This window comes from Lipophrys pholis (genome assembly GCF_963383615.2).
Source record: "Lipophrys pholis genome assembly, chromosome: 12".
Taxonomy (NCBI): domain Eukaryota; kingdom Metazoa; phylum Chordata; class Actinopteri; order Blenniiformes; family Blenniidae; genus Lipophrys; species Lipophrys pholis.
The window spans coordinates 6,113,277-6,137,457 of NC_137641.1; the positions used below are offsets into that span (position 1 = coordinate 6,113,277).

The window sequence follows — 24,181 nt, forward strand, 5'->3', positions numbered from 1 at the left end:
CACTGTTATAATAAAGCAGCCGGTGGATCCACACGCTGAACAAGGTGCCTTTATTTTACACGGCCCACCTGCCATACAAAATGTCTGCATACACCACTGAATATGTTTTTGTCCATATTTGTATGAGAAAACTTCTGCAGCCCAATTGTTTTATCTGAGCAGGGCTTGACATTAAGGATTTTTACTTGCCCGGACACATTTTTACTCGCCCAAAGTTTAATGGAAATTTATAAGATTGGGTAATGTCTGAATTCCACCAATAAATACATTGTAATATGTTTCTGTAATTGTTTTTTGAATATACTTGAGGTATATTTGACTCCAATAAAAAATAACTAGATAAACATGATAGGATTTCACAAATTATTTTTACAAGTTACACTTCTTTCCATGACAGTATCCATGCAGATTCTGACATAGTACTGAAATACTTTGACATTTAGCCTATCAGAGTTCATTTAGATATCTAATTTATTTACACATTAACAGAGTCATTTCAATTACCTCAGACTAGTGTATTATATACTGTACAAGTACTGCATTAATGATTTAAAGGAAAGAATTACATTGTTGTGCATACTAGAGAATTAATGACTACTCTTAAACAAAAGATAAATTGTAGTATCATACAGTTAATGACACTATTTAGTGACTAGAGTACTCCAATAAAAAGACACAAAACTGATGTATGACAGAGTCCAGTAATGTAGAACACAATCTGACAAAATGTGTATCCAGTTTGTCCCTAAAATATTATGAAAACAAGTATTGAAGCACAATTCATGAACATTCAAATGTTCTTATTACAGGTGTCTGATGGAGGGACAGCTTCAGGGACTTGCTCATCTACACTGCAGTAGGGAAGCACCGAGCCACGTTTTTTCACTTCCAATCTGATCCCGATACCCAAATTTGTATAGCTGCAGATTGCTGATACCAGAGCTCTGTTTGCTTTAATATTATTATTATCATTATTGTTGACTTTATATGAGGCTGTAATAAACTCCTCTCTACAGTAAAGTATGAAATGTACTAATTTATACATGTATTCTCTCAAAAGACAACTTGAGGTTAGTATAAGGACAGAAAAGAAAGCAGTACGAACAATTTTTGTTAAATTTGGACAATGAGGGGGTCTGTGTGACGCCATCATCTCATAATAAACTAGTTCTAGCTTTAGAACCTCAGAATAACTTTAATAATCCCGGGGGAAATTCTTTAGCAACGCAGCACCAACAGCAGTGTTTCCAGCTCGAACGCAACACAAATGATTGGGACTATTTTCAGGGAGTTTAACGTGGAGTAGGACACAGCTTCACAGAGGTGTGAATCGCCTGCTGACAGCCTGGAGGAGCTGCTGTTCATTGTTTTGATGCCAAGGTCAGTGCCGTTCTCCTCGGGGAGCTGGCAGTGACGTCTGGAAGCAGAGCGACCGCCTCGCTGTACAACGGCTTTGCTAACATCCACGTTGCTGCGTTGCTTTGTGGTGTTTAGAGCGTAAAATCTGTCCAAACAGCAGCATGTTGCCATGAAAAGTTGGATAGCACAGTGCTACTTCCCTAGCCTGCTCGCTGGCTGCAAACTGTGGACTGGATTTCCTGACTCATTCCTCCTCGTCTCATTGAGACCCGCCTCCCTTCAGGAAATCCAGTCCACAGTTTGCAGCCAGCGAGCAGAGCAGCAGCAGGGAAACACTGTGGAGTCATTTCAGCAACATGAAGGAGACGAGGATCATGGATCAGAAATCTCTGCAGGTTGGATCACAAATTTCTGATCCGTGAATCACTTTTGATCTCGGAACCCGATACTGGATCGACCTCATCCCTAAAAACCACGAGCCCGTTCGGGCAAGGTGGGCAGATGATTCACTTGCCCGAGCAAAGCTTTTACTAGCCCCGGACGTTCTCGTTTTTGCGCCGGAATATTCGCTGTGACGTGATGACGTCACACCCGTATGCGGGCGCCCCCGAGGCGATCTCACTCTGAGAACGCAACCGAGTCAAAGCATATAAAATTTAATACCTGATAGAATTGCGATTAAGACTTTAATACTTTTCAATCAATCAACTTTATTTGTATAGCACTTTGTTTTACTTTAAGTGTATAAAAAAGTGCTTAACATGATAACAGTGCAAAGATACAATAGATAAAATGAACACACACACACACACACACACACACACACACACACACACACACACACACACACACACACACACACACACACACACACACACACACACACACACACACACACACACACACACACACACACACACACACACACACACACACACACACACACACACACACACACACACACACACACACACACACACACACACACACACACACACACACACACACACACACACACACCAAGAGGTATGGAGACATGGCAGGACACTGAGGACTTAAGGTGAGGAAAGGCCACATTTGGGGGCCGTCCACACTGGGAGTGGCACAGCTTCTAACCACAGGGGGCACTGCCCCACAGATCCCCCGAACCCAGGCAGACCGGCAAGTCCCACAACATACGTGGGGGACCAACCAGGTTCCTGGGACGTGGGAACCCACGGGAACACCCCACCAGTGGGGAACATGGCCACCACCAGTGTAGCGACCCCTGAGAGGAACCGCTGGAGATAAAAGATTCAGTTAACAAACTAATAAAAGCCCTCTTGTCTGTTTAAAGGAGACATATCATGCTTTTAAATCCTTCCTTTTTACATATAAATCATACAGTTGTGGTCTATACAACGCGAAACTGTAATGCTTGGGTCTGAATTCCTCATTATTATAGCTCCACAGGCCCCTTTTCAACCCCTTTTCTGATGCGCTTCTGAGAGCAACTCGTTTTGGGGCGGTCTCTTCAAATGCAAATGAGACACTTCATACCCCGCCTCCTCTCCAGGTTGCAGAGGTGACACTCGGTTCAACGTCACCCTGTTCGGCCATCTTTGTAGTTTGATAGAACAGATACAATTATCTAGCGGCGCAGAAACTTTATATTCACACATTATTTACAAAATGTCAACAACGGAAGATTTGTCCATCCAGCCATACATGTTGGAGCCAGAGTCGGACCCGGCGGAGCGAGATGAAAATGACGATGATGCACCTGCAGAACAACGTCTTCATATGGATGTAACGCAATGGTGTGTTACTATATTTACACTAACTTCTCCATCCATGCCCACTACTACAATACTGCCTGTATTACAACGACTATTTAACACAGAAGTTACATTATAATCTAAAACGAGCACACAGCGCTAACATATGAAGACGGTGCAACTGCTAATGCTAACAAAACAATGACAGGGACGTCTTATCATCACACTTTTTAGCGTTATATACAGCTTACCGAAGTGCTCTGTTCGTCGTCTCCATAGATAGAAGGAACTGACCGCTCAATCAGACCAAGTCTTTCGGCAAATCCTTCTTTATACTGGCGGAGGATGCTGAAGCAGTCGTCCTTAAAGTGATTCGCGCACACAAAAATGACCTTACCCACAGATGTGGGTACATTTCTGTGAAAAATAAAACTCAACCAGGCACTTCGAAAAGGTTCTGATGCTGGGAGACGGTGTAACGAAGCTTGTGGGTTACTACATCCAACAACCGAACATTTCGACTTATCCTCTCGTAACTTCGGTTGGACTACAAAATCGCAGCGAGAAACAAAAATGGCGGATTGCTCGAAATGTCGATGTCCTAATTTGGCAGTTCCGCTGAGAATACTGTGACGTCATTGTTCAAAAAACGTAATAGAGAATAGAAAAATCAAAACCGATCGCAAAATATGACCAAAACAGAATATAAAGATATCAACGGAGCACCTGAAGAGACTACTTTGAACTTTTCTGTACTTCTAAACACTCTAAATATACAACAAAATGCATTTAAGGGCTAAAAAAGTGGATTTAGCATGATATGTCCCCTTTAAGCAAAAACATTAAGTATATGAAAAGGCCCATAGAATGGGGAAATATCTTTATAATCTCCTTAATAATAACATTTCATACAAAGGAATAACACAAATTAAAGACAAAAATGGGAAACTCCATCATTCGAACAATGAAATTTTAAAAGTCTTTCTCTGGCTCTACCAATGGGGAATATGGAATATTCTCATTTAACAAAATCAATGCCCTTTAGGTTATCGACCAACGGATTTAAATACCTGAGTTTTAACACTTCACCCAGAATTGATGAATTAATAGAAATGAATCTGACCTCAGTCATGAAAAAGATTAAAAATGATTTACAAAGATGGACCCCGTTGCCATTATCATTGATCGGTAAGTGGCTGTCATTAAAATGAATGTACTGCCACGATTATTATACCCATTGCAGTTATTATCCAACCAAGTTCCAGAAATGTTCTTTAGGTCAATACATCACCTGATAAGAACATTTATTTTGAGCGGTCGACGTCCACGAATGAAACTGGATAATTTGCAGCTACCAGTGGATGAAGGAGGCTGAGCACTGCCAAATATTAAAGGCTATTTCCAGGCTGCTCAAATTAAATACATCTTGGAATGGCTCAAAAGTGATGGTGCATCTTCTTACTTCGACCTTGAAGCAGAGGCAATAAACACAGGACTTTCAACTCTCCCATTTATAAAGAAGACTTCTCTAATAAATGAACTCAATGATAATGCAAAAGTTAAAAATACTTTTAGAACGTGGAAACAAGTGCAACGTCATTTTGGAACTCCAGAACTTTGTTCGTTTCTGGCTCCCATCTATGAAAATCCTGACTTTTTTCCTTCCTGCAATGACGTAGGTTTTAAAATATGGCGAGACTCATAGCGATTCATAAGAAATTTTCAGGTGAGAACCTAAAATCTTTCGCCCAACTTATGACTGAAGATGATCTTCCACAGACACACTTCTTTCGCTATTCACAAATTAGAAACTTTATTCAGTCAATTCCAACATATAGAAAAGCTCAGAATATTAATTAATTGGAAACTGTATTACTTAGAGCGCTTCAACTGAAAATGAAATCTTTAAGTTCCTTGTATAAAAACATGTTTGTCAAACATACCCCGATGAAAACTAAAAATCTTTGGAATGAGGACTTTGGCATTGGCTTTAGGATTGGAAAAAAGTACTCAACTCAAATACAAATACATTTTGAGAATTCTACTTTTTGCTACCCGCTATGCAATCTTACAAAGATAGTTAGATGAAGAACCACCACATCTTCGGATGTGGTGTGAAAATATCTTCTCAGTAATACCTTTAGAAAGGCTGTCCTTTGTACTTAAAGGATCTTTGAATCTGTGTCTTTACAAAACTATTTTAAAGGCAGACACAAATGTGATTATATGGAAAGGCAAAGTGTGATAATGTGACTTATAGTGATAAAAATGTGTCTTATTAAACACATATGCGGATGCTTCAAGACCTAAAAATAACGGTGCTCTTTCTGGTGTCCCTAATTTACCCGAAACAAAAATACAAATGCAACACTAGTTTTTGCTCCCATTTTTCATGAGCTGAACTACCCAGCGTGCCTGTGTGACGTAGAGGAAATAAATTAGGATGTGGAAAGAGTGCAGGGAAAATGTGCTTGATGTGGCACTGTGGAAAGTAATAAAAGGTCGACTGGACTCCTCCAGCTGTGTCATCCTTCCAGAATTTCACATCATTAACATTTCAATTAGAATGATTACTTAACCACAAATAACAATTGGAGTGACTGACTGTCTGTAAATTCAACTTATTGAATCAGAATCCTCCCCGTGCTAACAGTCCTGCCCCTCCCCGTTCTCACAGCCCTGCCCCTCTCCGCTCTCACAGCCCTGCCCCTCCCCGCGCTAACAGTCCTGCCCCTCCCCGTTCTCACAGCCCTGCCCCTCTCCGCTCTCACAGCCCTGCCCCTCCCCGTTCTAACAGTCCTGCCCCTCCCCGCTCTCACAGCCCTGCCCCTCCCCGCTCTCACAGCCCTGCCCCTCCCCACCCTCACAGCCCTGCCCCTCCCCGCTCTCACAGTCCTGCCCCTCCCCGCTCTCACAGTCCTGCCCCTCCCCGCTCTCACAGCCCTGCCCCTCCCCGCTCTCACAGCCCTGCCCTGCCCCTCCCTGCTCTCACAGCCCTGCCCCTCCCCGCTCTCACAGCCCTGCCCCTCCCCGCTCTCACAGTCCTGCCCCTGCCCGCTCTCACAGCCCTGCCCTGCCCCTCCCCACTCTCACAGCCCTGCCCCTCCCTGCTCTCATGGCCACTCACGTCTCTTAAGTTTGCAGACAGACACAACATAGCGACAAAATTGACGTAAGTTTAAAAAAAAGGAGGACCAGTCGATTTCACTCATTGACCAAAAGTTCAAGCATGACAAAGTGATTCCAGTACCTATTTTTCTCATGCTCTCACGCTTGATTTTACAGCTATTTTCATGTTTACTATAATTGCGTTCATTTGCATACAAATACATTTTTTGATAATTTGTGTCAAATTGACTTTTTTTACTCGTCACTTTGCACTAAACTCAAAGTAAAACGAGACGAGATTAAACCAACAGGAGCCTAAAAACTGATGTGAACAAACCTGACGTATCGTTAAAACAAGTTTGTATTTGCTTGAATCATCATTGATACCTCTTGAGGATCTTCTCAGCTTGCTCTTCGGAGATGTTCACTCCAAGGTCACCCAGTGACTGCATGATTTCCTGCAAGTCGATCCGGCCTGCACCACAGGAAAGACTCATTTCACACACACAGACAGACACAGACAGACGTGTTGATGCTACATTCATAGTCAGTTTGGTTTCAGCCTGTTACAAACTGCTCCTCACCGTCGTTCTTCTTGTCCAGACTCTTGAAGACAAGTCGCAGCTTCTTCTCATGGTCTCTGAGGTAATGAACAAACTCCTCGAAGTCCAACTGTCCGTCAAGGTCTTTATCTCCGGCCTTCACGATTTTCTGTCAAGAAACAGCAGACTTTAGAAAAACTTTTGGTCAAAGGACCATTCATAGTTTTCACCTGTGTAGATTTACTGAATCAAATCCTCACTGAAGTCTTTCATACACAATAAAGTAGCAGACACATGATGTATAACTCCTCCTGTCAGGTCAAACATTTCATCAATGGATTATCCCTGATGCAACACAAAGGAGGAACATCTATACAAGACTCTAAAATGTATCAGATCAGCTAAATGTAAAGTTTGTGTTTAAAGAAAATTGTCCTTGTGTGACTGGATCATATGAGACAGGATAATGTAGTGGACTTACAAACTGCAACTATGTACACTGCTCAAAAAAAGAAAAGGGAACACTAAAATAACACATCCTAGATCTCAATGAAATATTGCAGTTGAAAGTCTTTATTCAATATATACTAGAGTGTGTTGAGAACAAAATAACAAACACGATCAATGTAAATCAAAATTATCATCCCATGGAGGTCTGGATTTGGAATCATTCTCAAAATAAAAGTGGAGAATCACATTGCAGGCTGATCCAACGTCAGTGAAAATTCCTCAAGACAGGTCAAAATGAGGCTCAGTAGTGTGTGTGTGTGTGTGTGTGTGTGTGGCCTCCACGTGCTTGTAGGACCTCCCTACAATGCCTGGGCATCCTTCTGATGAGGCGGCGGACGTTCTCCTGAGGGACGGCCTCCCAGACTTTGATCAAAGCATCAGTCAACTCCTGGACAGGAGGTCTGTGGTCAACGTGTGGTTGGTGGATGGAACCAGACATGATGTTGGATTCAGGTCTGGGGAACGGCCAGGCCAGTCCAGAGCAGTATCAACCTCAGTATCAGTTGACACACTTCAGCCACATAAATGATAAATGGACTCACTTATATCGCACCTTTTCACTGACATCAGCCCCAAAACACTTCACATAGCTTCACACTTTGGCATGTAGGCAGGCAGAGATGGGAATTGAACCTGCAACCTTCCCATTGGGAGACAACCGCTCTACCAACCGAGCTATGCCGCTCCGAGGCCTGGTATTGTCCTGCATCAGCAGGAACCATTGCACCAGCATCTGGTCTCACAGTGGGTCTGAGGATCTCATCCCGGTACCTCATGGCAGTCAGGGTACCTCTGGCTAGCACATGGAGGACTGTAGGCCATCCAAAGAAATGCCTCCCCACACCATGACTGACCCACCGCCAAACTAGTCATGCTGGAGGATGTTGCTGCTGCAGCAGAACGTTCTCCATGTTCTCCAGACTGTCACATGTGCTCAACGTGAACCTGCTCTCATCTGTGAAGAGCACAGGGTGCCAATGGCTAATCTGCCAATATTGGTGTTCTCTGGCTAATGCCAATGGTCCTGCATGGTATTGAGCTGTAAAAACAGGCCCCACTTGTGGATGTGGGCCCTCACACTGCACTTGTGAATTCTGTTTCTGACCGTTTGAGCAGAAACATGTACATTAGTGGCCTGCTGGAGGTCATGTTGCAGGGCTCTTGCAGTGTTCCTTCTTGCTCAAAGGAGGAGGTATCGGTCCTGCAGCTGGCTTGTTGCCCTCCTACGCCCCCCTCCATGTCTGGTGTACTGGCCTGTCTCCTGGTATCTCCTCCATGCTCTGGACACTGTGCTGGGAGACACAGCAAACCTTCTTGCCACAGCTCACATTGATGTGCCATCTTGGACGAGCTGCACAACCTGAGCAACTTGTGTTGGTTGTAGACTCGCCTCATGCTGCCTCGAGGACTGAGAACACCAACTACATTCAAAAGTGATCAAAACATTTTTACATTTTACACTTCTTTCCATGAGAGTATCTGTGCAGATTCTGACAAAGTACTGAAACATTTAAGCCCTGTTTACATGACAACGTTTCACGTGACAACACCTAATCCACTAAAAAAAAGGAGTGCGGTTACACTGCAGCAGTGGACACAGAGACAATGATGTAGTTAGTATGCTGGGCCACTGGTGGGCGCTGTTGCTTGATTTTGTAATGAAACTACACAGACGAGTGTGCAGTGAACAATACACTAAACGGAGCCGCAGCCTATCAGAGTTCATTTACATATTTAATTTATTTAAACATTAACAGAGTCATTTCAATTACCTTAAAATAGTTGAAAACAACTGTCTGTATTATATACAAGTACTGCATTAATGATTTAAAAGGAATAATTAAATTCTTGTGCATACTAGAAAATTAATGACTAGTTTTAGACAAAAAATAGTAGTATCATACATTAAATGATATTATTCAGTGACTAGAGTAGGCGAGCTGGCATTTTAAAACAGTGACATCTGGCGGCAAAGCGACCACCTGGCAGTACATCCAGATTGATGTGCTGCTCTGTGGTGTTTTGAGCGTAGAGTCCATCCAAACAGCGACATGTTGTCATGAAAAGTTGGATAGCACAGTCCTACTACGCTGGCCTCCCAGCTGGCTGCAAACTGTGGAATGGATTTCCTGATTAATTACTCCACGTCTCATTGAGACCCGCCTCCCTTCAAGAAATCCAGTCCACATTTTGCAGCCAGCGAGCAGAGCAGCTCCAGGGAAACACTGTGGAGTCATTTCAGTAACAGTGAAGCAGACAGGGCTTCATGGATCAGAAATCTCCACAAGATGGATCGGACATTTCTAATTTTGCACTAGTCCCACGGACTAGCCATCGGAAAGGTGTAGTAGTCCGTAGAAATATGTACTAGTCTCGTACTGGCGTTAAGCTTGACCCCTGGAACAGGAAGTGCAATGTAGTTAGACTGAATGTGATCAGATTGACCTCAAACTTGATACACTGCATCAGAGTCCGGCCCTCATTACAGCCATATAACAATTATGACCATCAGCCATGGTGCCACCTGCTGGAAACCGGAAGTGGTGTGTACATGTTCGGATCTGGCTCAAATTTAACACGTTGCTTGAAAGTCAATGTCTGATCACAGTCAAAAGACAGACACAACCATCTGGCATAACGCATTAACATTAGCATACATGCTAATTAGCTTACACACCTACATTTGCATGTCTGCTAATTAGCATACGCATCATTTGCATACATGCAGTTGTAATGTTGACAAATGTTGTAAAGCCAAACACTCAACTAAGTTCTTAAACACTCAGACACACTAAGGCCCCATTTACACGACAACGAATTAGAGTGTAGCCGCAAAACTTTCTTCACTTTTGGGGGGTCCGTTTACACGGCACCAGTTTGCGGATCCACTGTATCCGCAAAGTTTTTAATCCGGCTCCCAAGGTGGAAAGATTCTTTCACAGCGCAAATCCCTCCTGCAGAGTCTAATGGAGGCTACAGAGCCTGTTACTGAGCATGCACATCCCTCCCCCTCCCTCCTGCTCATTCAGATGATCTTCTGCCATCTATATTGCGCAGGTTGATAAATTTGTGATAAACTGTGCAGTCATACTACCAAGTGTAGGTTACCAATGAAAGGTCAAGAAACATCAGTGTTATATTCAAGAGTTGCAGATTTAGTCCAGAGTCTTTGTGGCTGCATTGACAAGTGCACAAATTCAAGAAAGTCAGGACATTTGTTCTAGATTTGTATATTTTGCATTGATGGATAAAGTCAGCCTGGCTTTAATCCAGAAAACAAGTTCATTCCATCCATCTTCTATTCCGTTTGTCCTGTTCAGGGTCGCTGGAGCTGATCTCAGCGTACTGTGGGCCAGGGCAGGATACACCCTGGACAGGTCGTCAGTCTGTCACAGGGGCAAACAAGGTTTAATTATCAAAAAATATCCAAATGCGTTCAAAATGGATCTTCCCTCTTCCTTCTTCCATATGTGGTAAGTCAGCAGTTCATGAGATGGGAGAATAAACCGATTTGATTCAAAATGCTCAAATTCACTGCAGTGCACAAAGCCAGAACGTAGAAGGAATATACAATCCACACAATATAAATACTGTATGAATATATAAGATGGCAGCTTATTTATTCATTGATTCACTCAATAGATTCAGATGAATCATGACTTCAAACTGTTTAAAAAGAAGCAACAGCTTAGACAAAACCTTTATCATACTGCTTAGAGCAGGACAGAGAAAGAGAGAGAGCAGCTCTTTTCATCTACAGTAACAAGTCAGGGACATTTTAATTGCAGCAACTGTAACATTAGGGAGTAAATAACTGATCTGATCCCGATAACGACATATTTCATACTCTATGAGGAAGTTGATTTTGGTGATGGAGTTGAGAAAAGCTGTTCCGTCCTACCTGTTGCAGCTCAGAAGTTGGTGCCACCATGACTAACACTGTGCTTTTCTTTGGAGTAACATTCCCCCTGCAAGTTTCTGTACTTCCAGAAGCGGTGTGACCCTCAGTGCAGCTTCCAGTGGCCTCGCTCGGCTCCTCCCCAGGTGACTGGCTCTCAGCCGCCTCGCTCTGCACTTTGCCAAAAAGTGTGTAGCACAGGAAACCCAGCATGTCCCGAGGCATTCTCCAGCTGGCTCTCCCCGAGTTCACCATGACTCGACAGAGGTCCAATACAATGTTTAACCCAACACCAGCTCGGGGTGAAAGAGTTCGCTCAGGAGTGGAATGAAAGGGTCAGCTGAGGACAAGAGCAGAGTGGAGTTCAGCTCAGCCTCCACTGGATCTTATTCAGCTCTTCTGGCTCCACCCGTAGAGAGATCAAATCTGAAACGCCCGAGCTCACTAACAACTTCCTCCTTTTCTCCGATCAACACATTTCTCCTGTTCAGGCTCATGAAACAATAGTGTAAACAGTGAACACACGGGGTTTGCGACTTTGCCAGCTTCAGCATCAGCAGCCAGTGAAATGCAGCACAGACCACCACAAAAACCCGCATCCTTACTGCAGTTTAGCCCGGGCCAATCACTACAGCTCATACAGGCTGGTCCCTCAGCCAATTCAAGCCAGGATAGCAGGATGGAAATCACAGCGTCAGTGGCAGGAGGAGGAGGAGGAGGAGGGCTGGGGTAGCGCAGGATTTTCGCCCTCAGTTGCAGCTTCCTTCCCATCTAGCAGAAAATCTATTTGAGTGATGCCTCCTGCCTCCTGCACTCACTCCACCATCAACATCAGGCAACGTCAACCTTAACGCAAGAGCAGGTGCTTTTAATTCTCTGCACATATCTGGTTCCTACTGTGTAACACAGCTCCATCACTTCCCAAAGTCCTGACTTCTTCCAGCTAATTTCTGTAGCTTCACCAACCACAATGCAAGAGGAACCAAACAAACTCCCAGAGACGGATCATTGACAGACAAAGCTTCTCTGAACCAGCTCAGATTCACAGATATTCCACGAAGGATACAAAAGTTCCATGAAGAGATCAAAACTATAATAATAATAATAATCAAGGCAATTTCAATAGGGTCTTCGCACTTTCAGTGCTTGGACCCTAAATATGCTCGGTAGTGGTCACGTTTAAATGTAATTCCAAGTAATGGGCAATTTCATCTTCCATTGTATAATGACAATAAAACCTCTCTGATTCTGGTCCTAACCATGTATCATCTTAACCAAAAGTAAAACAAAACAATACAGATTGAATTTGCCTTCTAGTCTGGTTCACTTTGCTCTCACGCTGAGGACGAGCCTCTGATTTGAAGAGGTCCATCCCTAAAGGCCACAAACAAAGAGGGAGAACAAGCACGGGAATGACTCAAAGAATCTTCATTTAGGAGAAAGATGACATATTACATTGCAGAACAAGAGCAATCACAGATTTCTGACCTCCGCCAAAGGCTGACCTGGACTCAAGTAAAAAGAAAAGTTGCAGAATAACCTCCAAAATTTTATGGAATCTTCCATGGCCTTTGGTGAACATTTCGACAAAATCTGTGTGGTCGCTTTGACGTAATCTTGCTAAAAGACATACAGACAAACAAATATACGCGGATGATTTTATTACGTCCTTGGTGAATGTAATGACTTGAAAACAGGGTCCATGAAAAACCTTTTGAAGAAAAAGTCAAGGAGCATCGGGGAGAACATCAGCTGATGTGAACAATTAAAAAAGCGATGATCTGTCAACAAGAAGGAATCAAAGATTGGGCAATGGTTCATTCATGGTTCATTCCAATGGATGGTCCGGTGGACGGATCATGGGAACACATGACAACAGGATTGATTATGTGAAGGAGACAAGCAGGAGAAGACTGTGATGCTTTGTGGAATATTCTGCTGGTAACCCTTAGGAAAAAATAGCCATCAATGTGGAAATTACTTGTACATTTAGCAACCATGGAGGCATTGGTGATATCATCGCGGCTTCTTTCAACAAAGTGTTTCTGAAACTCAATAACCAGTTTCAGGTGTTCAAATTCCACTGATCTCATTCTGATGGAGTATCAGTGAGATATGTAATATATATATATATAAGTATGATCCATGTACATTCACCTCAAGACTTGCAGGATTTAAAGGATTTTCCTCTAACTTCTTAGTGGCAGATACAACACAACCCTGTTATGAGTCAAGTGATATCAGAGGTGAGCTCAAGGGTCAGCTGCTGTGACATCTACTCTCCAACTTAACTTCAAAAAAGCTCTGAGCTGAACGGCAAGCAACAAGATGCATGTTTGATTAGTGTGAGATTTAATCAGCTAAAGCAGACAAAACTGAAGGAGAAATGTGTCCTTCTGAAGCTTGTTATGTCCTGTAAGAGCTGCTTTACAAACCGATCTGTTGCACTTTTCTTGTGCTCACCAGGATTGAGACAGAAGCAACTGCACCAGTTTTTATTTTAATAAGCGATTGAATACGTTGGTGGTCTCTCAGGTTAGTAAAAGCTGACCAGCGCTGCGGCTGGTCTGAATTATGTTGGGCAGCTAAAGAGGTCTTGTGCTGATTTCTACTTCCAGCTGAGAACATAGTCAGACAGCAGTATGGCTGATTTTAATATAGCGAGACACATTGTGCTGCATTTTCATTTCAACTTCGTTTCTTCAAGTTTCGGCAGTGCGGCACCCACATAGTTCGGCCAGGACGGTTGGCACAGCCGAACCAGTTTTCTTCAGCCAGCTCCCTCTGGCTGAAGAAAATGACGTCATTTTGTTCGGGAGGACCCCAGTGTGACCAACTTTCTTCTTGTTCTTATGGAGTATGAATTGGCGTTTAGGCAGATTCACCCATTCACAGATTCCTGTTATTTGCTCTGCCGCCGTTTCTCACTGTAAAGTGAACAGAGAGCCAGGTTTACAATCAGCTTTCAAACAGGAAGTGAACTCTGGGCCACTAAAGCACTTCATTATCCTGGTGACGGACTGGTCACCTGCTCAGGATGTGGCTTAGCTCCCACTCCACGCAACTTGCTCTAAACAAGATGGAGGGACGAAAGGCAGCAAACCAGACCAGGCTATGAAATATTTGTTATTTAGAAGAGAATCGGTGATATAGAGCAGTGAAAAAGAGCACACAAGACCAATGACTAACGTCATTCTTTACTATACTTTACTAATATTGATTTCTGGCCTCAGACCACGACTAACTGTTACTGTGAGCAGGACTCGCATCATTAAAGAGACTATACTTAGCCTACAGAAATGAGCTGAGCACTAAAGATAGAGGCTGTGAAGAAAGCCGCTCTCAGATTAGAGATCTACGTCCAGTATTGAAGGTTTTCCATGTTCGAAGCAAAAAGAAGGAACCAATTATTTTCAGTCACACACAGACACAAACTCAAGTTTGTGGTGAATTTACTTTATTGAATTAATGATCAGCTGACTTTGTTGACTTGTTAGTTTTTCTCTGTTGGCTTTGACTGCAAAAGTAATGTGACTCCAAGATGTTAACAAATTGAATTTACGAGTTTTATTTTTGGATAAATCAATACTATCAAGGGAAATTGTATGAGCTAGAAAACATGCTGATAAGTTTAGAAAATAAATGTATAATAAAGAAGTTATTTCCTTTGTTTTCCCCCCCTCAAAATTAATAAAATGAATTGCAAATATTTATATAATATTATATAAACATTTGTTTAATCTTCCGAAGTCTGACAAAACTGTGTAACGAGAGCTCCTCGGGAATACTTCAGTTTTTTATTCCTGAATTAGCGTGCTAAATTCATACGAGCCTTGCTTTGGAGTTGTTTTTGTAAATTGGAAGAAAAAAAAATTCCTTTCTCCTTTCCAAATAAACACAATATATTCACATTCAAAAGGAAAATTAAAATTACATCTTACATAGCTGGTGTCTATAATCCAGAGAAGATGACCTAAAGCCTCAAACTGTTCTGCTTTTTAAATGCTGCTTAATTTTTAATAAATAAATAAATAAATAAATAGTCCCAGTTGATGTAAATTAGGGGGAAGAGAAAGAACTGTTATTTTGTCAGAAGAAAAAGAAAATCTAACTCTGTGTTTGTATTTGTGGGAATGTAAAACTCAGTAAGGTTACAGTGAAACATCTACCTTCCAGACGGTTTATAAATCAAGAGACACTGAAGCAGATTGAATAGGATCTGTTGAAGACTTCTGTGATGAAGCTGAAGTTGTAGCAGAAGCTTTCATCTGCTAATTCAAATTAAAGCGGGATTTCTTTTCTAAGAAATAAATGTGATCCACTTCCATGACTCAGAGTTTTTACAACCTGACGTAACAACTTCACCTTCATCGCCACAGTTCAGTAACACCAAACCGCCACGTACGTTTGTCTGAATCCAAGCGAATAAACTGCTTTGCTCCACACAAAAGAGCATAGGAGAGGATTTTTGCAGCCTGTGGCGGTCCAGTGCCAGAAACTAATGCATCAAAAGTAATTTAATCAGGACAATCACCGATCCCTGAACCGTATCGGTGACGCTACATTTTCACATTGCTAAAACCAGCTGTGTGCATCGGGATGTTGGGCGGTGCATACATCAAACCAAATCAACCTTTATTTGTAGAGCACTTTTCATACAAAGAAAAATTGCAACACAAAGTGCTTCACATAAAATAAAATAAATAGCATAAAATAAAATAGAAACACGTGCATGAACGCACACATGCGCGCACACATATCCAAACACACCACCAACCCCAACTGCCCGTAACAAACTATAAAACCTGACGTAAAACTAATGTAAGAATGGCCGGGCACCGATGATCCAGGAGAGAAACACCATCCTGGGGGGCCGTCCACATCAAGAGGAGCCACAGCCTACAGCTATGGGGGGGCCCCCCAGCAGACCACCCCGACCCACCGGGTCAGGGACCCACACCACGGTCAGTGAACTACAGTGCAGCGCCCCCCACAGGCAGACCAGACTCTACTCCCGATGCGGCGCGCCCCCGTGAGGAGACACTGGGGTAAAATAAAGAGGAGCTAATAAAGTGAATCAATAAATGAAAATAAAAGATAAGAAAAGAAAAAGTAAGAATAATCGACCAATAGAAATAAAAAAGAGCTTATAAAATGAATTCATAAATGAAGTGAAGGATTAAGCTAAAACATTGACTCCATTAGAAAAAAGAACAACAAGTAAGGAATATAGTCAACTAATCAAACGCTAAATTAAAAAAGTGGGTTTTGAGCACGCCTTCAAAAACACCAACAGTCTCTGCGGCCTTGAGGCCCTCTGGGAGGCTGTTCTACAAACGTGGGCCATAGTGACAGAACGAGGCCTCACCATAGGTCCTGGTCCTGACACTAGGAACCCTTAACAGGCCGCTGCCAGAGGACCTCAGGGGCCGCGAGGGCTCATATCGTAAAAGCAGGTCAGAAAGATAAGACGGCCCAAGATCATTAAGACATTTTAAAAACTAATAATAAAATCTTAAAATCAATCCCCAAACGCACAGGGAGCCAATGCAGTGACTTTAAAACAGATGTAATGTCCCGTCTTCTGGTCCTCGTCAGCACTCGTGCTGCTGAGCTCTGGAGCAGCTGAAGGCTGCTGACAGTTTGTTGGGGAAGACCAGAAATAGGGCATTGCAATAATCTAAGCGACTGGAAATAAAAGCATGCATCCGCACCTTCGTGCTGGCCACAGAGAGAAATGGGCAGACTCTGGCTATGTTCTTTAAGTGATAAAATACTGTTTCTGTTATGTTCTTAATTTGGGGAATAAAATCGAGCTCAGATTCAAAAGGAACGCCCAGGTTTTTAAACACACTGCAAGGTTTTCCAGACCCGTGAAATGGATGGATGGATGGGTAAGTTGTGCAATGTGTTTGTGCCACTGTATAAGTGTTCTAAGAGCCAATTTAGAACATGTTGTTGTAAGTTTCGTTTTTGTGTACGAGCCTGGCAATGCCGCACTATCTAATTAGCATATGAAAAGATTGCAAAAGTGCGCTGATTCGCCTTTGTGTGAAGTTAAGCCTTTCTGCACACATTTATTTCACATTACAAGGTGCTGATGTAAATTTTATTTGTGTCATTTCAGTTTCACTCATCTTTTTCAATGAGTCTCCAACTTATAAGCCATCTCTAGTAAAAGGAGCAAGACGCTCAGCTTCCTGGCTCATGGAGAATCGAGTTTGGCTTGCTGTTGACCTACGTTCACGTACAAGGAGTATCCAACACGTAGTGATGACAGTACACTTCCTGTTCATTTAGGATCCGTCTGCATGACTGCATGCAAATTTACACTCCCAACAATGGACCAAACTTACACAGCTTTTTCTTAATAAACCCCACAAGTGGTGCCATTTTAACCCTTTAAAAGGAGCGATCACTGGCTATCATTAGCATTAGGCAAAGATAAAGATGTTGGAGGTGACCCAGTGGTTTTAGGTGTCTGGCATTTTGTTGCATTAACCTAACTGGTTAAGTGACCCTTGGGTCAAGGATATTCTCAAGGCAGCTAAATGAGGTATAAGACCATCAATATAGTAGGCCCTGTTTACACGTCAACGTTTCACGTGACAACACCTAATCCGCAAAAAAAAAGTGGGGGCGTTTACACCGCAGCAGGGGACACAGAGACAACGATGTAGTTAGTATGCCGGGCCACTGGAGGGCGCTGTTGCTCGATTTTGTTATGAAACTACACAGACGTGTGGAGAGAACAATATAACTATAAACGTGAGGAAAATGGAGAGAACCTGACATCCGTGTGGACTGATGATGCATCGGATGCTATCAGGGGAGAGTCTCAACTATTAAACTACTGATATGGAAGATAAAACTAGAATAAAGACCGCGAGTCGTACCACTACGCGGCCGCCATGTTTGTTTACAACTAAATAAGCAGGAGAGAGGGGGGGGAGATGTGCATGTCCAGTAACTTTCCACATTGGGAGCCGGATTAAAACCTTTGCGGCTACAGTGGATCCACACACTGGTGTCGTGTAAACGGACCCCCCAAAAGTGAAGAAAGTTTTGCGGATACACTAATTCGTTGTGGTGTAAACGGGGCCTTAGTTTTAAGGTCTGACACAGTAGTAACGACAAAAAAAATCCAGACTATGGATCGTATACATAAACCAAGTGGATACGAGGAAAATAAAGTGGTAGCAATTTCTACCAAAAATAGAAAAGATCCCTGCTATGTTTTTTCTTCAAACTGGCAGTCACCTGAACTTAAAGTCTGGCAACACAAAAGACTCGGCAAACGAAATGTACCCATGTTACAATTTCAGAACGGTTCTGTGAAATGTTTACGCACAAAGATTTTTTTTATGTTTTGTGCTGTGGACAAAGTCACACACAATTTGGAGTGAGACCAAATTGTAATATTCTGTAAAACAGTGACAAAACTCTGCTGCTTGAAGGAAGCCCGGCATGGTCCAGACAAACAGAAGACCAGAGAAAACCCTCACAATATTCTCCGCGATCATCACACTGATACCAACTTCTACTTCCATGACTCTGATGTGATCAGTGACTCTCAACCCAGGGTCCAGGACTTACATGATGCCTGTAAATGAACCTTTCAACAAGCAAAGTTACGATATTTGGTAACTTTTTAGTCCTCTTCCAAACTAGTACTTTGTTTGTAGAGATGGTGAAATATAGTTAATGTTGTCAGTTTAAATGTGGTCAGCTGAATTTATAATCTATTAGTAGTGCATAAGAGTTAATTTCCACTTTCAGTATTTAAAAATGGAGAGGGTATAAAAAGAAAGAAAGACAAAGAGAAAGGGAGAGGTAGAGCTACATAAAGAGAAGGAAACTGGAATATAAAGAGGGATAGAAAATAAAAAGAGACACAATACATGAGAGGCAGATTGTTGTATTTTTAAGTGTCTTTGTCAATTTTCAGGTAGGTTTAGTCTTAACAATGCATCAAACCACCATACAGATATTGTTTCAAAAAGATCCGCGTGTGCGTGTGTGTGTGTGTGTGTGTGTGTGTGTGTGTGTGTGTGTGTGTGTGTGTGTGTGTGTGTGTGTGTGTGTGTGTGTGTGTGTGTGTGTGTGTTTACCCTGAGCTCGTGCTCAGTGCGGTGAACTCCCAGTTTCTTCAGTCCGATGGTAAGGTCGTTCACACAGATGCCTCCGTCTCCGTTCACGTCCAGGATCTGGAACAGCACCTTGTGCCGGTGCTCCTGCTCCGAACCCCCGCAGCTGTCACACGGGGGGTGCCTGCGGCAGTCCGGGGTGGACGGAGGGGGCGAGGAGGGGTCGCCTCCGCCGCCCGGGTCCACCCCGGGATGGGCCTCTGCTGCCCGGCACTGACAGGACACTTCGCCGAGCAGGGGGGCGACGAACGAGCCCTGCTGGTGCATCATGGGGGTCCGAGTGACTGTCCGGAGGAACTCCAGGTGGGGGTCCGAAGGAGGCCCGGGAGGAGATCCGAGGGATTCCAGGTGGGGAACTCTGAAGGCGGGGTGAGCAACTCAGGCGGCCAGCAGCGGGGACTACTACGTCACATGTCCCTCCATTACGGCCGGCTCGAAAAACAAACGTGAGAGGCTGCCGGCCCCCGGACCTTCAGCACTCTTTTCGCGTGACCTCACCTGAGATCACCTGCGTGCTGCTTGTGCTTCGGCCGCGCTCCGTCCTCGCGCCGTGAACCACGAATGAGACACTCAGCCGGGTGGGAATCCTGAGCCGTTAGCTCCCTGGACGGCCGTTAAAACGTCCTCTCGTGCCGACTCTCGGTCTCCACAGAGCTGTCCTCCCGCGCGCGCACACACACCGGGTACCTGCGCCACCGCAGCGGGGATTCGGGCTCGGTTCGGCCGGTAAAACGACACTAAGTTTCCCCCCCGCTGAGAAGATGTGTTAAGCTTCAGAAGCCGGTCCGGCGGTAGTCTCGCTGATTCACGCGAGAATACGTCAAAAGTGACGGCATCGGCTGCGCGAGTAACGTGTGACACGTGCAGAATCGAAATTCTTCCCTTATCTAAAGAAAATTGGATCAATTCATTAATACGCATAAATGTGAAGTGAAAATCCGGATAGTTTCTTAAATAGAACGTGATGTGTGAAATAAGAGCACATAAAAACGCACAATTTAGTGGTTATGAGAATTATTAAGTATTACAAAAATAATTTGATAGTAATGCAAATCAACTGATGTTACTGTTAATCATTTACATATAGTAGTCATCAAATATTAATAAAAAGCTCCCAATTTTTATCTAATATAATGGGGGGAAAGCATGTTTTCTTTGTGTATGCCGTGAATAAATATTGTAAAAGTATGAGCCAAATATGACAAAAGTCAAATGAATAAAAGTTTGATCAGTTTTGAGCTGATCATCTGAAAGAAAAAACTAAATTAGAATTCAGTGGTCAAAACATAAAATAACTTCAGTACTTGATAATATTAGTTGTAGTAAAATGTACTGGGTGACAGAGATAAATGCATGGATTGGAAAAACTGAATAAATACATAATTTAATACAAATCAGTTAAAAACCTGTTTTAAAAGAATTTCCCTCACAGTTAAATCTGACCCAAGACAAAAACTCTATAAAATGAGAATGTGTAAATAGTAAAACTTTTATCAGGACTAATCAATTTTATAATTGACTGAGCAGGGAGAAAGCACCTTTAGGTTTGAAATTCAACTCATTTTCAGGATAGGAAGCATTATTTGACACTCTGCATCATCCAAGAACACCTTAAGTGTACAAAACGCATCGGGACAAAAGCACAATTTCTTTGCTATTGAAATTTCCGCTGCTGTCAAATGACAAAATGTTCAAATTTGACGTGAAAATTAAATATATATTAATGTTAATGTTTTTCCTCCAACTTTAGGTAATACAAAAAGATCCCAAGAAGAAATGTCAATAAATACAGAGGAATAACACTCCGGATGGATTGTCCCAGAGTAATTGTCCTGTTGGTGCGAGTGTCTTGTTCTCACTCACGTCACCTGCCCAGGTGGAACCCGATCAAGACCCAGTGTCACTGAATTCTCTATAGTATTAAAGATGGGTGGCAAATGACAAGCTGTGTGTGGGGATGTGCTCACGCTCCCATATTTGCTGCTGTTAATAGTTTTTGGCCAGGTATTGATAACTCAGGGCAAAGTATAGATCCCCCAGATGGAGCCACTGCTTCCTTTCCAACAACACTAACCTCTGAACATGTGCACACTGCTCACAACACTGCAGCAGATCACACAAGGGTTTTTAACATATGCTGCTGTAATTTCACTCTTTATTTTATTGCACTGCATATGCCTTTGCATATGTGTGTGTGTGTGTGTATACAGGCATTCACTGCAAGCTGCAAAGTGAGAATTTTATTGTTCATGGAAACTGGTTTCCAACAGTTCACATGACAATTAAGACTTTGACTTGATTTGTTATTAATCTTACCTTCACCAGTGCACTGGAACAAGAAAAAGAGAATCATGAGACACATTCCTACTGACATGCTGAGGCGCCGCGATAAGGTATGGAATTGCCTGGAGCCCCGAGCGAGGCCTTACATCACTCCATATTAAGGACAGTGTCTGGAAACCACTTGACTTAAACACCGTCTGCAACACAGACAATATGTAGGACGTACTCATGATAAAGCCTCTTGCTTGTTGCAATGTAGTGGCTGTAAGGGGGCTTATCAGGGATGGCTGGAACTTGGAGTACATCACTAAAATCAATGACAAAGCGTCAATCCCTCCAGACTGACGTGGCACATTGGGGAGATTTCTGATGGGGGGGGGGCCCCGCCAGCTGCTGTGGAACAGGTTAGAAGAACTAAGCCAGAGAGCATGCAACAAAACAGACCATGAAGCAACCATGTAGGAGAAATCACAGGAATGGGGCTGAATGAAACATGTTTTCACACAGGAACAACATATTAAGGCATTAAGCCGCCATTTTCTTTTCTAGTTTTTGTTTTTTAATGCAATAAATTGATGCTTCTTGCCAGAGTCTAGACATGTATTCCTCATGTGATCATTTGTAAGACAAACTTTAAAAACAATGCATATAGAAAAAATAAAATACAAACATGTTTCCTTTATTGGTATTTTTATATATAAAAAAACAAATCCACTATAAAGGAAAAGCAATTTTACAAAAGAAAATACGAGAAGCAACAGTACATAGTTAACATGGTCGTTTTTTCAGACTGTGTCCAAAGTCATGACTCTAAAAGACACCATTGGTTCTGCTCAGCATTTCTACGTCTTTCTGAAGTGACAGTGAGTGAGGCACAATGCGAACAAAAGTAACGGGGAATGTCCCGTCCCCTCATGCACAGGGTTACAGTTTCTAACTAGTCTAGGCTTCAGCATGCAGGTGGGCACCGGTAAGGAGCAGCGACCGAGACCACGAGCTCAGATTCCATCAGCTCACGCTACGCAGGAGTGTGGTCAACCTGGTCTGGAGCGCCGGAACGTCCGCGTTTGCACAGACAATTAAAGTTTTAAATTTTGACTACATTCTACATGAAAGTGGCAAAAAAAACAAAGACCTCAACATGTGAATCCTCTGTACCTGCATCGGAGTCGGATCCTGACAAGCTGTTGTACTGCTTCTTTGGTTAAATGGATCTAACACCATCAAATATTCATTGTGCTGCTGGAAACAAAAAAAGGAACGAACTATGAGAACGGAGGTCTGGGAAACTTATTATCAAAATAAATAATTATATTTTTAACAGCCGTTTCTCACCAAGCTGATCAGCAGAACACGTTCAAACAGAAGATTACAGAGCTTTTAAACCTGAATAGATGTGTTTGCAAACTGCAGTTGTTACATTAATGAAATAAACAAATAAAAACAGCCGTCCTATGTAGAACTGTTTGACTGTATTAGTCCTTTTAGCAGTTTTTCCAACCAGCTCAGTGCCTTCATCATGGCTTTTAGTTGTTTAGTGACCTGTTTAAGAAGCTACTGAGTCATCTTTATGTTTAAGAGTGACATTCTTTACTTTAAAAAGCAAAGCTGCAGGGTACCACTGAAGAGGGGTTACAGAGCCTAATGCCAGCCCTTCCAAAACGGGACACAATTCTAGAGCTTCCACCAATACAAACATCAGATATGTTTATTTCACTTCACAAGAAGCAGCAACATGCGTCTACTTTCCAAAGTGGTGGGAATGCAGCCGAGCGAGGAGCAACACAGTACGAACAGGTAAAGGTTGAATTCTTTTCATGAGTCTATTGGAATGATAGACAGAGGGGGTGAGGAGGGGTCGGAAGGATCCCTGCAAACCCAAAAGTTGAAAACCGGTTTTAATGATTGAGTTGAATAGTTGATTTAATTTCCTGGTGGAGGCAGCATCATGCTTTGAGGCTGCTCTGCCTGTTTCCTAAATGTGTCCTCGGGATGTTTCAGGTGAAGCTCAGTAGAAGATGGTTTACTGCAGCAAAAGGAAGAAAGAAAAAAAACAGCCTGGAAGAACTTGGATCAAGTTATCACTGCTAAAAGAGGTTTAATAAGTTCAGGTGTCACTTATTTATTCCAGCAGCAACGTGAATGTTTAAAAAGTTTGAAGCACATTTAGTTTCTCTACACTGAGACTACGATGCAGATCCGATCACATTCATGAGCCGGAAACATCAACGTTTCTTCATGTGCACGTATTTTTCCCAGCGACTGCGGCAGTGTCGGTTATTCTATCACTGTGATGCAGTCACCGTCAACAACTGTCCATACCACAGGATGTGAGGAAGGACCGGGTCCGAATCATTATTCTGATGTTGGAGATGACAGCAGAGAGCAAACATGAAACTTTCACGTGAAGCACTGCAGATTGACCACGGGGACGACGTTCAGGCGTAGTCCAGCACAGAGCCGCAACCACTGCATCTTTGACCATTCACACACACACACACACACACACACACACACACACACACACACACACACACACACACACACACACACACACACACACACACACACACACAC

General features: G+C 42.9%; 1 protein-coding gene across 1 annotated transcript in view; it reads right to left on the reverse strand.

Annotated features, from left to right (window-relative positions):
• LOC308117928 (calcium-binding mitochondrial carrier protein SCaMC-2-B-like) overlaps positions 1-20,140 on the reverse strand; it is a 30,670-nt gene extending 10,530 nt beyond the window's left edge. Inside the window, exons 1-3 of the mRNA XM_080477048.1 lie at positions 19,286-20,140; positions 6,809-6,935; positions 6,612-6,699 (exon numbers count right to left, since the gene is read on the reverse strand). Coding sequence (XP_080333174.1) covers positions 6,612-6,699; positions 6,809-6,935; positions 19,286-19,591 — 521 coding nt within the window. The 5' untranslated portion in view covers positions 19,592-20,140. The remainder of the gene's footprint in view (positions 1-6,611; positions 6,700-6,808; positions 6,936-19,285) is intronic.
• Positions 20,141-24,181: the final 4,041 nt, after the last annotated feature.